Raw genomic sequence first — 16357 nt, 5'->3', positions numbered from 1 at the left:
CAAACAATTTCATGTATATGCAATGAGTGGCCACTTTATTAGATACCTCCTGTATGTTTGTGGTCTTCTGCTGCTGTAGCCCATCTACTTTCAGGTTCAATGTGTTGTGAGTTCAGAGCTGCTCTTCTGCACATCACTGTTGTTATTTGAGCTACTGTTGCCTTCCTGTTAGCTTGAACATTCTTCTCTGACCTCTCTCATTAACAAGGCAATTTCGCCCACATATCTACTGCTCACCGGATGTTTCTTTTCTGTTTATCGCACCATTCTCTGTAAAACTGAAGAGACTGTTGCACATGAAAATCCCAGGAGATGAGCAGTTTCTGAGATACTCAAACCACCCTCCATGTCATCAATAATCATTCCACGGTCAAAGTCACTTAGACCACCTTTTGTCCCTGCTCTGATGTTTGGTCTGAATAACAACTGAACCTTTTGACCATGTCGGCATGCTTTTATGCATTGAGTTGCTGCCACATGATTGGCTGATTAGATACTTGCATTAACAAGCAGGTGTATCTTATAAAGTAGCCACTGAGCGTAGTTGATTATATAAAGTTACAAACAAGATCAGGAAAGTTAAACTACAAGAAAAGTAACAATTCTACACCTCAATACACCATTTTGGAGGCCTATGGTCCAGGTGTGTATTGTTGGGGGTAGGCAGAATAACAGTTCAACATGAACTAGATGGGCTGAAGAGCCTGTTTCTGTGCTGTAGTTCATAATGACTCTTTGAGCCTATTGGAGATCCCCATACTGTGATGTGTCTGAGGATGTGTAACACCGTGCTTGCTTCTCTCTGTCTCCAGGCTGAAGGGATACAGCAGTCATTCTCCAAGGCCCTCCTCATTGTGCCGGAAGATGATGATCAGCTCTGGACCAAGGACGTGCAGTTCACCTTTCCCCCGAATGTCGTGGAAGGCAGCGAGAGGGCTTACATCACTGTGATTGGTAAGGAGACGACAGCCTGCGTGTCTTCACCGTTGAGCTGCCTGCTCCAGTGTAACTGAACTTACGAAATATCAGTTTCCACTCAAAACGTGCAACTGGACTTCACCCTTCACTAAACCTTCTGCTACAACGCGGGACCATAGCATATAGAACAGGACAGGACATGAACAGGCACTGCAGCCAATAGTATTGTGTCAAGCTAATTAAACTTTATTTTTACTTCATTCCCACCCACCCACTTTCTTCACTGAGGCTTATGAGAGTGTGGAACAAGCTGCCAGCACAAGTGGTGCACACAAGCTCAATTTCAACATTTAAGAGACGTTTGGATAGGGCATGGAGGGTAGGGGTATGGAGGGCTATGTTCCTGGTGTAGGTCAGTGGGAGTAGGCAGTTTAAGTGGTTTGGCATGAGTTAGATGGGCCGAAAGTTCTGTTTCTACACTGTACTTTTCTATGATTCATCTAGTCACATGCCAGTGTGAACTGCTCCCATCTCCCCAAACTTTTCCTGGTGTCTTCCCCCTTCCTTTCCAGTCCTGATGAAGGTCTTGGCCAGAAGCATCAGCTGTTTATCCATCTCCATAGATGCTGCCTGAGTTGCTGAGTTCCTCCAGCATTTTGTGTGCGTTGCTCTGGATTTCCAGCATCTGCAGAATCTCGTGTATTACGCACCTAGCTAAAACGATGCCTCCTACCTACACGATGCCCATATCTTTCACTACACATTCAGGTGCCGATCTAAGAGTTTAAGGGCCTCTGTTTTATTAGCTTTCAGTACCACCCTGATGTCACGATCCAGGCACCCTCCATCCACTCTATCCACCGCCCAATTATACCCGTGCGACCAATGAACCCCCTCCAAGAGGAGGCTTGAACACTTCAATGACCCAGAGAGCTCCGTTGGCTGGAGTCAGGGCTTTACGCTTTGGCTCTTGGCAGGGTCAAAAGGTAGAGGACAGACTAAGAGTGGCCCACCTATCCTCCGGGTTTAGGGTTGCAGCTCAGGGCTAACAAACCTGACTAACAAAACAAAATCATTATGGAAACAGCAGTGAAGAATCATCCGACATCTGAGTGTGATGGTATTCCTGAGTCTCCACCCTGGGCTTGCATGATTGACGGTAGTGATAGCCGAGATGAAGTTCCTGTCGTGATGAAGGAAGTTCTGAACACCACTAAAGATGGAGGACCTTCATCGTTAGTCTAAATGCCAGCAGCGTAGGACCACTCAAACTCCTGAGCCGTATGTCTTCAGAATGTGGGAGGAAACCGGAGCACCCGGAGGAAACCCACACAGTCACGGGGAGAATGTACAAACTTCCTACATACAGAGAAGGAAATTGGACACGCGGGTGTAGTTGGGCATCGCAGACTTGTTGGACAGATAGGTCTATGACAGTGCTGTATCTCTAAGTAAGATATCTACGCTGAAAAGCTTGACTTGCTAAGTGTTCACGCAGTTCAGATCATTACATTGAGGTAGAACAAGGTAAAACAGTATCAAAGGCACAAATTAAAACAAATTAAAGGAACAAGTTAAAACAATATCAAAGGCACAAAGGTTCAAAGGTTCATTTTATTCAGATTAGATTATGAAGATATGCAGTCCTCTTTTATTGTCATTTAGTAATGCATGCATTAAGAAATGAAACAATATATCGAAGTATGTATGCAGAATAGAACTCTGAGATTTGTCTTCCCCAGAAAGCCATGAAACAGAGAAAACTATAGAAGCAATTGAAAGAAAGACATCAGTCACCCCCCCAACACGAAAAGAAAAAGAAACAAAAACTCGTAAACTCCAACCCCCCCAAACCCCTCCCTCACACAAAAACTAATAGGAGAAACGACAAGAATATCAAACCCCAAACCCTCAGTCCACTAATTGGCAATGAGAAATAATGGGCAGAAACTCAAAAAAAACCCAGAACTGGAAGATGCCAATATGAACTACGAATGGTTTGAACTACAATCTAATCCATAAATCTCAGAGTTTCAATAACAGCTTCAAAAGCGTCAGGACCCAGCATCTCCTCTGAGGGCAGTGACTCGAATCAGTGGCCCCTCGGAGGGCAGCGACTCGAACAACAGTCCTTCTGAGGGCAGCAACTTGAACCAGTGGCTGCTCATAGGGCAGCAAATGGAACCCAGAGGCCTCTTCGAGAACCACTTGCTCTCCTCTACATTTGACTCAATGTTTCAATCATCCTCAACACTTTAATCGGAAAGAGATGAGGTCTATCATGGCTCCTCATCTCATCTCTGAGCTTCTCCTCATGGTAGCTCATGCTCGCATTTCTCTCTTGATGTTTTCTCTGGACAGCAGAGTGCTAGCTCACTCGATTGAACTTCAGACTATAAGTCACAGGCTCCAACCATTTCAAAAACAACATTAAGATAAAAAGAATAAGTAGAAGACATAGAAAAACTGAAACGATTGACTCTCTGGAAGATGTCGCCAGAGGAATCACTGTTTGCTGGCACGTGGATGAAATTAAACTGGAGGGCTATGTGGGAAGGAGGGATCCAATTGATCTTGGAGTAGTTTAAAGATTAAAGATTAACTTTATCTGTCATACATACATTGAAACATACCGTGAAATCCGTCATTTGCTTCAAATCAAATCGGTGAAGATTGTGCCGAGCAGCCTGCAAGAGATGCCACACTTCCGACACCAACATGGCAGCCTACAACTCCCTAGCCCTAACTCTACACCTTTGGAAGGTGGGAGGAAACTGGTGTAGCGGGAGGAAGGCCACATTATCACAGGGAGAATGTACCGACAGCAGTGGGAATCAATCCCAGTTTTTACGGCCTGTGCTGTAAAGCATTGTGCTAACCACCACACTACCTTGCCGTGCTTAGGTTAAAAGGTCGGCGCAGCATCATGGCCTGTACTGTGCTGTACTGTGCTGTGCTATAACAATGCAGAATGAACTGTAACGGCTACAGAGAAAGTGCAATGCAGGTAGGTTATAGGATCTTTGATTATGAAGGCTGCATTACCAAGGCAGCATTACAGGTGGCAGGGTGGAGATACATCTCCAACAAAGGAGGTGTAAGACAGTCCTTCCATCTGCTAGCCTGCAGGTCACCCTTGGACAAGGTGTAGCACTTGCTTAGCCCCCACAATCAGGGTCACATGAATCAATGGAAACAGGCGGTGCACATCACAAGTCCTGGTTATCCGATCTCTGATGCCAGGCAGACAAACTCTGAAGAGTGTTGATAATGGTTGAGGTCTTGTAAAGACATTGCCCAGAAGAAGCCAATGGCAAACTATTCCGGTAGAAACTATCATGCTTGCCCATGGCACTTAATGCTGATGATTACCAAGGCAGTGAGAAGAACTGACAAGATTTCATGGCGGAGAGGCTGGTTTCCATGATACGCTGAGCCGTGCCTACAACCCTCTGCAGTTTATTTGTGGTCACAGGTGGAGCAGTTGTCATACGAAGCACTGATGCCTCCAGGCAAGATGCATCCATATCGCGCATCAGTAGATCTCATTAGGAGTGGAATGCTACCAACGCAGTCACCCCTGACACCTCTAGAGTTTGATACATTGGAGAGAATTTAGAATCTGTGAGATGGAAAGATTGAATAGGTTAGGTCTTTATTCCTTGGAACGTAGAAAATTGAGAGGAGATTTGATAGAAATATACAAAATTATGAAGGATATAGATAGGATAAATGCAAGCAGGCTTTTTCCACTGAGATTGGGTGGGACTACAACTAGAGGTCATGGGTTAAGAGTGAAAGCATACACATCACCAATGATCTCATGTGGTCTGTACATACCGGTTGTGTGGTGAAATAAGCACAACAGCACCTCTTTCACCTCAGACAGTTGAAGAAGTTTGGCCTGAGTCCCCAGCTCCTAAGGACCTTCTACAGAGGCACAATTGAGAGCATCCTGACTGGCTGTATCACTGCCTGGTATGGGAACTGTACCTCCCTCAATCACAGGACTCTGCAGCGAGTAGTGTGGACAGCCCAGCGCATCTGTAGTTGTGAACTTCTCACTATTCAGGACATTTACAGAGATAGGTGTGTAGAAAGGACCCGAAGGATCATTGGGGACCCGAGTCACCCCAACCACAAACTGTTCCAGCTGCTACCATCTGGGAACGGTACTGCAGCATAATAGCCAGGACCAACAGGCTCAGGGACAGGTTCTTCCACCAGTCCATCAGACTGATTAATTCACGCTGATAAAATAATATTTCTATGCTATATTGACTGTCCTGTTGTACATACTATTTACTACAAATTACTATAAATTGCCCATTCAGACAGAGACATAACGTAAAGAATTTTACTCCTCATGTATGTGAAGGATGTAGGAAATAAAATCAGTTCCATTCAAAGGTGAAAAGTTTAAAGGAAACATGGGGGGGAAACCTCTTCACTCAGAGTGCTGTGAGAATGTGAGACAAGCTGCCAGCACGTGGGGTACGTGAGCTTGATTTCAATGTCTAAGAGAAGTTTGGATAGGTACATGGATGGTAGAGTTATGGAGGGCTATGGTCAATGGGAGTAGGCAGCTTAAATGGTTCGGCATGGACTGGGTGGGCCAAAGGGCCTGTTTCTCTTTGATTCTATGACTCTAAGTGACAGATTGGATACAGCACAGAGAAGTGTGGGGTTATCTACTTTGACAGGAAGAATAATACTATATATTACTTTATAATTGGGCACAAATTCAAAAGTCGGAGGTGCAAAGGGACTTTGGAGTCTTAGTTCAGCATCCCTTTAGGGTAAACTTGCAGATTGATTCAGTGATAAGGAAGGCTTACATAACGTTAACATTCATTCCAAGAGGTCTAGAATATGAAAGCATATAATGCTGAGAGTCAAACTGTAGTTGGAGTATTGTGAGCCATTTTGTGTCAACAAGCAATGCAGTCAGAAATATGCGCTGGGGGTCGGCTTCGCGAGTGTCACCATGTTTCTGGCACCAACATAGCGTGTCGTAACTTACTGACCCTAACCAGTACACCCTTGGGATGTGGCATGAAACTAGAGCACCTGGAGGAAACGCACGTTGCCAGAGGGACAACGTCCAAACTCCTCACAAACAGCGGCAGGGATTGAATCCTGATCGCAGATCGCTGATCGCTGGTGGCTGTAAAGCGATGTGCTTGCTGTTGAACTACTGTGCCGGCCATAAAGTTACGTAAGATGGAGGGCAGGTGGGCGTGGAGATGGATATCATGTTCCCAGAACATCAATCAGTATTCGTGCTACTAGATTTGTGAAGCATGTGTTTCTCATCTAAATATCACCCTGAGCCAGCTGTTCTATTTTGGGCTCTGTATCTTATTGTTACAAAACTTTTTGGTTCCTTTTCCTCCCTTCTGGATACAAATATTTTGCAGTACACATCTGTGTCCAATCATCTCATCCGAAGTAGGCAGATACAGAATGCATTCCCCTCCATTTTAATTTTCTTTTTGCCTTCTCCCGAGAGCATTAAGTTCTTGCCAGACTTCAGATCAATAGTGCGGTCTGTTTCCCATCTTACATTCTCACTTGGATTGAGTCTCCTTTGCTATTGGTCCTGCAGATGCAGCACTAACCAGCTAAGGTCACTGACCTTCTAGGAACAAGCATTCTCGCACTGAGACACAGGAGATTATGCAGATGCTGGAATCTGGGATGACACGCAAAATGGCAGAGGAGCTCTGCAGGCCAGGCAGCGTCCGTGGGGAGAAATGCATAGTCAAAGATTCAGGCTGAAATCTTGATGAAGACCATGACACCATTTCTGGCTTCTCCCCCCTTCCTTTCTAGTGCTGATGAAATTGTAAAAGATTTCCAAGATCGTACCAGTAGGATATCTTTTGCTTAAGTCCCTCTTTTCCTTGTTTGCCGAGGTATTTAGCTAAACACCTCTTAAATTCTGCTATCATAATACTCTATAGGTAGTGTGGTGGAACCTGTGGTAGAGAACTGACGAGCCTTCAGTATAATGACAGATCTTTGAGTTGTAACTATTTACTGATTCCACAGCTCATTGTCTCATGTTCAAAGACTCTACAATTCATATTCTCAACATTTGTCTGTTTATTTATTTATTTATTGTATATGCTCAGTTTACCTTCTTTTGCACATTGGTTCTTTCCATTGATTCTACTGTGTTTCTTTGTATCCACTGTGAATGTCCACAAGAAAATGAATCACAGGGTCCTACATTTGTTTATAAGGCGGTAAAACATAGAAATGGGTAGCAGGGTGGGGATACATCTCTTCTAAAGAAGGCGGAAGACAGTCTTTCTCTCCGCTAGCCTGAAAGTCACCCTTGGGCAAGGTGTAGCACCTGCTTAGCCCCCCTGATCAGAGTCACGCGAAGCCATGGGAGCAGGTGGTGGATGATTGTATGAGCAGCTGGTGCCTGGTCCTGGTTATGCGGCCACTGATGCCAGGCAGACAATCTGAAAAGTACTGATAATGGCTGGGGTCACCCGTCTTGTAGAGACACTGCCCAGAAGAAGGCAATGGTAATCCACCTCTGTAGAAAAATTTGCCAAGAACAACCATGGTCATGGAAACACCATAATCACCAATGTCAAATGACACAGCACATAATGAATGGAAGATTCCCTGCCTACTGAGGTGCCCATTTGAGCAGGGGTCCCCAACCTTTTGTGCACCGCGGACCGGTTTAATATCAACGGTATTCTTGCGGTCCAGCTTACCGGGGGAAGGTGGTGTTCAAGTTCGAAAGTGCGTGACAGGGAATGAGGAAAGGTGCAGCTGGCTCATATCCTCTCATAACATCAAATCATATCGTTTCCGAGCGGTCTGATAGCAAATGCTCGTGGCCCAGTGGTTGGGGATCACTGCATTTGAGTATCTTTTAAATGCTGCTATTATAGTACTGTATAATTAGTGTGGTGGTATCTATGGGAGAGAACAGACAAGGCTTCAACCTATAAAACCATAAGACCATAAGATATAGGAGCAGAAGCAGGCCATTTGGCCCATCGAGTCTGCTCCACCACTCAATCATGGGCTGATCCAATCCTTCCAGTCACCCCCACTCCCCATACCCTTTGATGCCTTAGCTAATCAAGAACTTATCTATCTCTGCCTTAAATGCACTCAGTGTCTTGGCCTCCACAGCCGCTCATGGCAACAAATTTCACAGATTTACCACCCTCTGACTGAAGTAATTTCTCCGCATCTCTGTTCTAAACGGACGTCCTTCAATCCTGAAGCCGTGCCCTCTTGTTCTAGACTCCCCTACCATGGGAAATAACTTTGCCATATCCAATCTGTTCAGGCCTCTTAACATTCAGAATGTTTCTATGAGATCCCCCCTCATTCTCCTGAACTCCGGGGAATACAGCCCAAGAGCTGCCAGACGTTCCTCATACAGTAACCCTTTCATTCCTGGAATCATTCTCGTGAATCTTCTCTGAACCCTCTCCAATGTAATGGCTCTCCAGCCTAATAGTACATCTCTGATTTGGAACAATTTACTGATTCCACAACCTATGGACTCAGATTCAAGGACTCTACAACTCATGTTCTCAGCATTATTTCTTTATTTTACATTTGTGCAGTTTGTCTTCTTTTCCAAATTGGTTGTTTGTCAGTGTCTCTGTGCGTTTTCATTGATTCTGTTGTGTTTCTTGCACCTATTGTGAAAGTCCACCAGAAAATGAATCTCAGGGCAGTATATGTGTTTATAATGCTGTAAGGCATAGGAACAGATTTAGTCAAATCTGCACCCCCATTCCGTCATACTGATTTATTTTCCCTCTGAAGGATCTCAATCCAGAACGTTGATGCTCATTTCCCTTTCCAGATGTTGCCTCACCTGATAAGTTCCTCTAGCGGTTTGTTAATAGTTCCTGGAATGCCCAAACCCACTCCTCAAAACTTGACATTAATAAGCTTGGTCTTCCTGTTGGCAACAAAGAACACAGAACATTACAGCAGAGTACAAGCTCTTCAGTCCGCGATGTTGTGCCAACTTTTTAACCTACACCACGATTAATCTAACACTTCTCTCCCATTTAGCTCTCCATTTTCCTATCATCCATGTGCCTATTTAAGAGTTTCTTAAACCTCCTTAATGTATCTGCCTCTAACTTCAGCCCTGGTAGGGCATTCCATGTGTGTACAAACCTTTGTGTATAATACATACCGATGCCATCCCCCCATACATTCTTCCAATCACCTTAAAATTATACCTTCTTGTATTAGCAGCATCCACCCTGGGAAAAGGTCTTTAGCTGCCAACCCCATCAATCCCTCATATCACCCTACACAGTTGTATTAGTCGGGGAACTGAATTCAAGAACTGTAAAGTAATATTGCAGTTCCATGCAGTTCTGATTAGACCACATTTGAAATATATATAAGTTACACATCACAGATAAGCTCTCTTCGGCGCAACCCTTGCATGCCAACGCTAACCAATTTGACTACCTGAACAGGTCCGATTTACCTGCATTTGGCCCAAATTCTTTTCTATCCATGTGCCTGTCTAAATGCCTTTTAAACATTGCAATAGTACCTCCCTCCCCCAACCACTTCCTCCAACAGCCTATTCCATATAGCCATTACCCTTTGAGTGATAAAGTTGTCCTTCAGGTCCCCCTTAAACCTTTAACTTCTCACCCTCTCTAGTGGTTTGAAAAAAAACTGCTAACACTCAGGATACTAAAAATGTGAATCACAAATATCAGGAGGCATAAATTTAATGTGTTTTGAGGAAAGTACAGTGATGGGGAGGGAAGTCAGAGGTAAGTTCTTCATACAGAGGGTACTGGATGCTTGAAACACCTGCCAGGAGGGTTAGGGGTATTTCAGAAACTCCTGGGTGGGCCCATGGATAACATAAAAATGGAGGTCTACGTGGGAAGGAAAGGTTAAATTGATCTTGGAGTAGGTTAAAAGGTCAGCACAACATTGTGGGACAAACAGCCTGTGCAGTGCTGTAACGTTCTATTTTATAAAAACAGAATACTTAGCAGATCACGCAGCATCTGTGGAGAGAGAAACAGCAAAAAGAGAAAACACACTGCAGAACTGGAAATCTTGTAAAATCTGGAATTTCTGGCAATGTTCAGAAGGAGGGTCTCAACCTTTCACTGATGCTTTCCCCTAACAAATTCTGCCTTACTCATTGATTTTCTCCAGCAACAGTATCAGAATTAGAATCGGTTTTAACATCGCTGACAAATGTCATAAAATTTGTTATTTGTTGGCAACACTACCGTGCACTACATAAAATGTAATATAAATTAGAATAAGAAATAAAATTAATGTATAACATATAACATATAACAATTACAGCATGGAAACAGGCCATCTCGGCCCTTCTTGTCCATGCCGAACTCTTACTCCCATGTACTACAAAGATGCCTGGGATGATAATCATGTGAAAATGCCTTGCTCTGAACAAAATCTTTTTCCTGTTGTAAATGAGAATGGAAGCAAGTGTGTGAGCAGTCGATGGGAATTGATTCAAATAGCGTTGTCGAGAAAGTATGACAATTCACTGGACGTTAAGGATGCAATACTGAAGTACAATGCAGGATATGCAAAAAAATTAAGACATAAACTAACATAAAATATACAATAGATTATAATAAGAAATATAGTCATAGAACATTACAGCACAGAAACAGTCCCTTCAGTCCATCTAGTACATGCTGAACCATGAATCTGCCCAGTGCCATTGACCTGGCCCAGACCATAGCCCTCCATACCCTTCCTATCCATGTAACTATCCAAATTTCTCTTGTGTTGAAATTGAAGTGACAGCTCATTCCACACTCTCACCACCCTCTGAGTGAAGAACTTCCCCCTCATGTTCTCCTTAAACTTTTCACCTTTCATCCTTAACCCTTTCAATGTAGTCTCATCAAACCACAGTGGAAAAAAGCTGCTTGCATTCACCCTATCTATGCCGCTCATAATTTTGTATTCCTCTATCAAATCTCCTCTTAATCTTCTACATTCCAAAGAATGAATTCTAACCTATTCAATCTTTCCCTCTAACTAAGGTCCTCAAGTCCTGGCAACATCCTTGCAAATTTTCTCTGTAACACACATCAAAGTTGCTGGTGAACGCAGCAGGCCAGGCAGCATCTCTAGGAAGAGGTGCAGTCGATGTTTCGGGCCGAGACCCTTCGTCAGGACTCGGCCTGAAATGTTGACTGCACCTCTTCCTAGAGATGCTGCCTGGCCTGCTGCGTTCACCAGCAACTTTTATGTGGTAGTCCTGACGAAGGGTCTTGGCCTGAAACATCGACTGCACCTCTTCCTAGAAATGCTGCCTGGCCTGGCAACTTTTATGTGGTAGTCCTGACGAAGGGTCTCGGCCTGAAACGTCGACTGCACCTCTTCCTAGAGATGCTGCCTGGCCTGCTGCGTTCACCAGCAACTTTTATGTGTGTTGCTTGAATTTCCAGCATCTGCAGAATTCCTGTTGTTTGCATTTTTAAATTTTCTCTGTGCTCTTTTAATCTTATTTTCAACTTTCCTGTAGTTAGGTGACCAAAATGTACATAATATTCCAGATTAGGCTTCACCAACTTCTTATACAACTTTTATATAACATTCCATCTCCTGTACTCAATATTTTGATTTATCAAGGCCAAATGTGCCAAATATTTCTTTCTATCTACCTGTGGCACCACTTTCAAGGAATAATGGATCTGTATTCCCAGTTCCCTCCGTTCTATCACACTCCTCAGTGCTCTCCCACTCTTTGTGGTTGGTCATCCCAAATTACAGGAGCTTGCACTTGTCTGCATTAAATTCCATCTGCCATTTTTCAGCTCATTTTTCCAGTTTACCTGCTATCTTGGTGTCATCTGCAAATTAACTGATCCAATTTACCATATTATCATTCAGATTGTTGATACAGATAACAAACAACAACAGACCCAGCATCGATCTCTGTGACACACCACTAGTTACAGGCCTCCAGTTAGAGAAGCCACCATCTACAACTAGTCTCTGGCTTCTCCGGTGAAGCCAATATATTACCTCACCTTGAGTACCAAGCGACTGAACCGTTTTGAGCAGCCACCCATGTGGGACTTTGTCACACGCCTTGCTGTAGCCCATGTAGCCAGAGGGTGGTGAATCTGTGGAATTCATTACCACAAATGGCTGTGGAGACCAGGTCACTGGGTATATTTAAAGTGGAGGATGACAGTTTCTTGATTAGTAAGGGCCTGAAAGATTATGGGAGAAGGCAGGGGAATGGGTTTTGGAGGGAAGCTAAATCAGTCACGATTAAATGCTGGAGCTAATTCGATGGCCCTAATGGCCTAATCTGCTCCGATGCCTGTGGTCTTATATAATACTGCCTTTAGCCAAACACTACGCACAACAATGTTACCGTCTTCTGCTATGTCTTCTGGTCTTCTGGAATGGATCTTTAGGTCCCTGGATGCTGGTGAGAGCGGAGGAACAAAGATAAGTATCACAACTTGTGTAGACTTAGCCAGCTTCTTCATGGGCACAACCTTCCCTACCATTGAGGACATCTTTAAATATGATGTGTCAAGAAGCCAGCATCTGTCATGAAGGACCCTCACTATCCAAGACATGCCCATTTATGTAACAGCTTCTTCCCCCAAGCCATCAGATTCCTCAATACCCAGAGCCTGGACTGACACCAACCTGCTGCCCTCTACTGTGCCTATTCTCTTGTTTATTATTTATTGTAATGCCTGTACTGTTTTGTGCACTTTATGCAGTCCTGGGTAGGTCTGTAGTCTAGAGTAGTTTTTGTGTTGTTTCATGTAGCACCATGGCCCTGAAGAAGGTTGTCTCATTTTTATTGTGTACTGTACCAGCAGTTATAGTCAAAATGACAATAAAAAGTGACTTGACTTGACTTGACTTGAGGTAGAGACACAGAAGCCTGAAGACACACACTCAATGATTCATGCACAGCTTCTTCCCCTCTGCCTTAGGTTTCTGAATAGTCCAAGGACCCTGGGAACACCAGCTTAATATTCCATTTTGTTGCATTATTTATTTAGTTTGCAATTTTTAATCATTTTCTGACTTTGCATTCTACTGCTGCTGCAAAGCACCAAGCTTCACATGGTGTGGAACAGTGATAATAAACCAGATTCTGCTGCTGAAGAGCTGGGGAAAGTGCCAGAGTTCAGGGAGGGGTGGATGGGAGGGATGAGCAGACAGTGAATCATCAGGGGCTGGTCTCTGGAGAAGGCAGAAGAGGGTAGGGAGGACAAGATGTGGCTGTTGGTGGGATCTCTTTGCAGCTAGTGCAAATACGAAGGGATGATATGCTGGACGCGGTGGCTCTAAGGGTGAAAGACGAGGACTCTGTTCTGCCTGGAGGGGAAGTGGGGTGAAAGCAAAAGGACCAGAACAAGGGTTCAGAATCAGAATCAGCATTGGAATTAGAATTAGGTTCATTATCACAAAGTGCATTGGTCTGTGGCAGCAGCACAATGCAAGACATAAAATTTACAGCAAGTTATAATTTAAATATTTTTTAAAGTAGTGCAGAAGTGGAATAGTGAGGTTGTGTTCATGGTCTGGTCAGTAACCTGGTGGCAAAGAGTAAGAATCTGTTCCTAAAACATTGAGTGTGTCTTCAGGCTTTTGCATATTCTCCCCAATCATAGTAATGAGAAGAGGCACATTCTGGGTGATGAAGGTTGCCAACAATAGCTGCCACTTCACGAGGCCCCAACTCTTGAAGAAGTCCTCAATTTTGGGGAGAGTTAGACCATAAGACCATAAAACATGGAAGCAGAATTAGGCCTTTTGGCTCATCGAGTCTGCTCTGCCATTTCATCATGGCTGATAAATTTTCCCTCTCAGCACCATTCTCCTGCCTTCTCCCGTATCCCCTCATGTCCTGACCAATCAAGAATCTACCAACCTCTGGCTTAAAGTATATCTAAAGACTTGGCCTCCACAATTGCCTGCAGCAACAAATTCCACAGGTTCACCACTCTCCAGTTACAGAAAGTTCTCATCCAGTGTTGGAGCTGGCGGAATGTATAACCTTCTTCAGCCTCTTGCGATCCTGTGCATTCGTGCCTCCAGACCAGATGCTAATGCATCCAATCAAAATGCTCTCCAGAGTACAAGATGCAAGACTGGGCTCCATCAACTACAGCAGAAGGGAAACTACTTCTGTAAAAAGGAGGAATTTTCTGATGTCCTGGAGCAGAAAACCATATCTCAAGTGCAGACGTGCTTAAGGCAAGAAACAATTTCGGAAAAAAAAACTGAATGGAAAAGTCTTCTGATAATTGGTTCTTTCTTTCAGGTGATATTTTGGGACCTTCCATTAATGGCTTGGAAAACCTGCTTCAGATGCCCTATGGCTGTGGTGAACAAAACATGATTATGTTTGCTCCAAACATCTACATCATGCAGTACTTGATGTCTGTAAACCAAGTGACCGAGGAGATAAAGGAAAAAGCTTTGTTCTTCATGGTCCAAGGTGGGTAAAATGGTTTATCATTGTCTCAAGTACCAATGTACAGAGAAAAACTTGTCTTGTTAAATTAATAACTTGGTAAATTCAAGATTCAATGATTCAAGAGGTTCAAGATTGTTTAATGCCATTTCCAGTGCACAAGTGTAAAGGAGATTGAAATATTTGTTACTCCAGATCCGCTGCAGCACAAAAAAAACATAATAGGATAAAGAACAATAAATATTATTATTCAAGTATATTATTGTCCTATTACTGAGATAAGGTGAACAACTTGTCTTGGTAGATTGGTAAAATTGCGAGTTGTATTTGGTAAACTGGTAAATAGGTTTATTATTCTTATATGTACTGAGACGCAGTGAAAAATTCTGCATGCCGTCCATACAGATCTTTTCATTACACAGTGCATTGAGGCAGTACAAGGGAAAACAATAATAGAATTCAGAATAAAGTGTTAACGTTTCAGAGAGAGTGCAGTGCAGGCAGACAATAAGGTGGAAGGTCATAATGAGGTAAAAAGTGAGGAGTACATCTTATTTTGCAAGGGGCCATTCAATTGTCTTATAACAGTGGGATAGAAGCTGTCCTTGAGCCCGATGGAATATGCTTTCAGGGTTTTGCATCTTCTGCCCATTGAAACAGGGGAGGAGAGAGGATGTCCGGCTTCTGCCTTCATTTTATGTCCTGATGAAGGTCTCAGCCCAAAATGTCGACTGTTTATTCCCCTCCATAGATGCTACTTGACCAGCTGAGATCCTCCAGCATCTTGTGTGTGTTGTGAGAAAATTCCGGAGAGGGAGGGGTCTGTGATTCTGTTGGCTGCTTCACCAAGGCAGTAAGTAATATAGACAGTGTCCATGGAGCGGAGTATGGTTTCCATTCGGTGCTAGGTTCACAACTCTCTGCAGTTTCTTGCAGTCTTGGGCACAGCAGTTGCCATACCAAGGCATGATGCATATGAATAGGATGCTTTCTACGGTGCATCAGTAAAAGTTGGTGAGGGTCAAAGCGAACATGCCAAATTGTTTTGGTATTTTGAAGAAGTAGAGATGCTGGTGAGTGTTCTTGGCAGTGGTACCTACATGATTAGAATGGCACAACCACATTTGTATTATAATATCGTCATGAGTGTTTCACACGCGTTTTTTTATCCTGAGGATCAGTGAAAAGCAGGTCAGCCATTCACCTCACCCAAATAGTCAAGAGCCATGATAGTGTAGTGGTTAGCGCGATGCTATTACAGCTCGGCGCGTTGGAGTTCAGAGTTCAATTCCAGCCCCTTCTGTAAGTAGCTTGTTGTCTTCCTCGTGAAAGTATGGATTTCCTCCAGGGTTCTTGTTTCCATCCACTTTCCAAAGACATATTGGTTGGTAGGTTAGTTAGCCATTGCAAATTGTCCTGTGATTGGGCTCGAGTTAAATAGGTGGGCTGCTGGGCGACGCGGCTTGTTGGGCCAGAAAGGTCAATTCCGCGCTATATCTCCAAATAAATAAAATAAATTTGCATTGCACAGTTCCCAACCTTTAGCTCTGACACCCAGTTTCCCAATCCCATCTGTATGTTGCAGGAGTTTCAGATTATGCTTTCAGATTCACTATGATCTTCTCAGGAAGATCTCCCTGCTCTCTACTGAAGTCCAACGAGAAGTTTGTCCCATTCAGAGTCCTGCCATGTTAACTGCATCACAATGAAAAGCATGTGATCTTTTGTTTTACCTTTCACTCAACAAATTGTTAGTCAAAGTCCCATGTAATGGACACAGTATAAAGACGCTGTCACTTCAGCAGTGAGGTAATTCAGACTGGCGTGCTCAAAGTCCGTGATTAGAGACAGCAGGGAGGGCTTGTGAGTCAGGTGGGGGGTGGGGTTCAGAAGTAGGAAGGGGTGAAGTTGAGGTGTGTTTTGAAGGATGATGTGTTTGACTGTGAAATGTCACTGGAT

General features: G+C 43.7%; 1 protein-coding gene across 1 annotated transcript in view; it reads left to right on the top strand.

Annotated features, from left to right (window-relative positions):
- The window catches only part of cd109 (CD109 molecule), a 265250-nt gene that overhangs the window by 170432 nt on the left and 78461 nt on the right, over nucleotides 1-16357 (top strand). Inside the window, exons 22-23 of the mRNA XM_063054966.1 lie at nucleotides 813-954; nucleotides 14246-14422. Of these exons, the coding sequence (XP_062911036.1) occupies nucleotides 813-954; nucleotides 14246-14422 (319 nt within the window). The remainder of the gene's footprint in view (nucleotides 1-812; nucleotides 955-14245; nucleotides 14423-16357) is intronic.

This window comes from Mobula hypostoma, chromosome 8 (assembly GCF_963921235.1).
Source record: "Mobula hypostoma chromosome 8, sMobHyp1.1, whole genome shotgun sequence".
Taxonomy (NCBI): Eukaryota; Metazoa; Chordata; class Chondrichthyes; order Myliobatiformes; family Myliobatidae; genus Mobula; species Mobula hypostoma.
The sequence above is the reverse complement of the archived record's forward strand: the minus strand, read 5'-3'. Positions and strand labels throughout refer to the sequence as shown.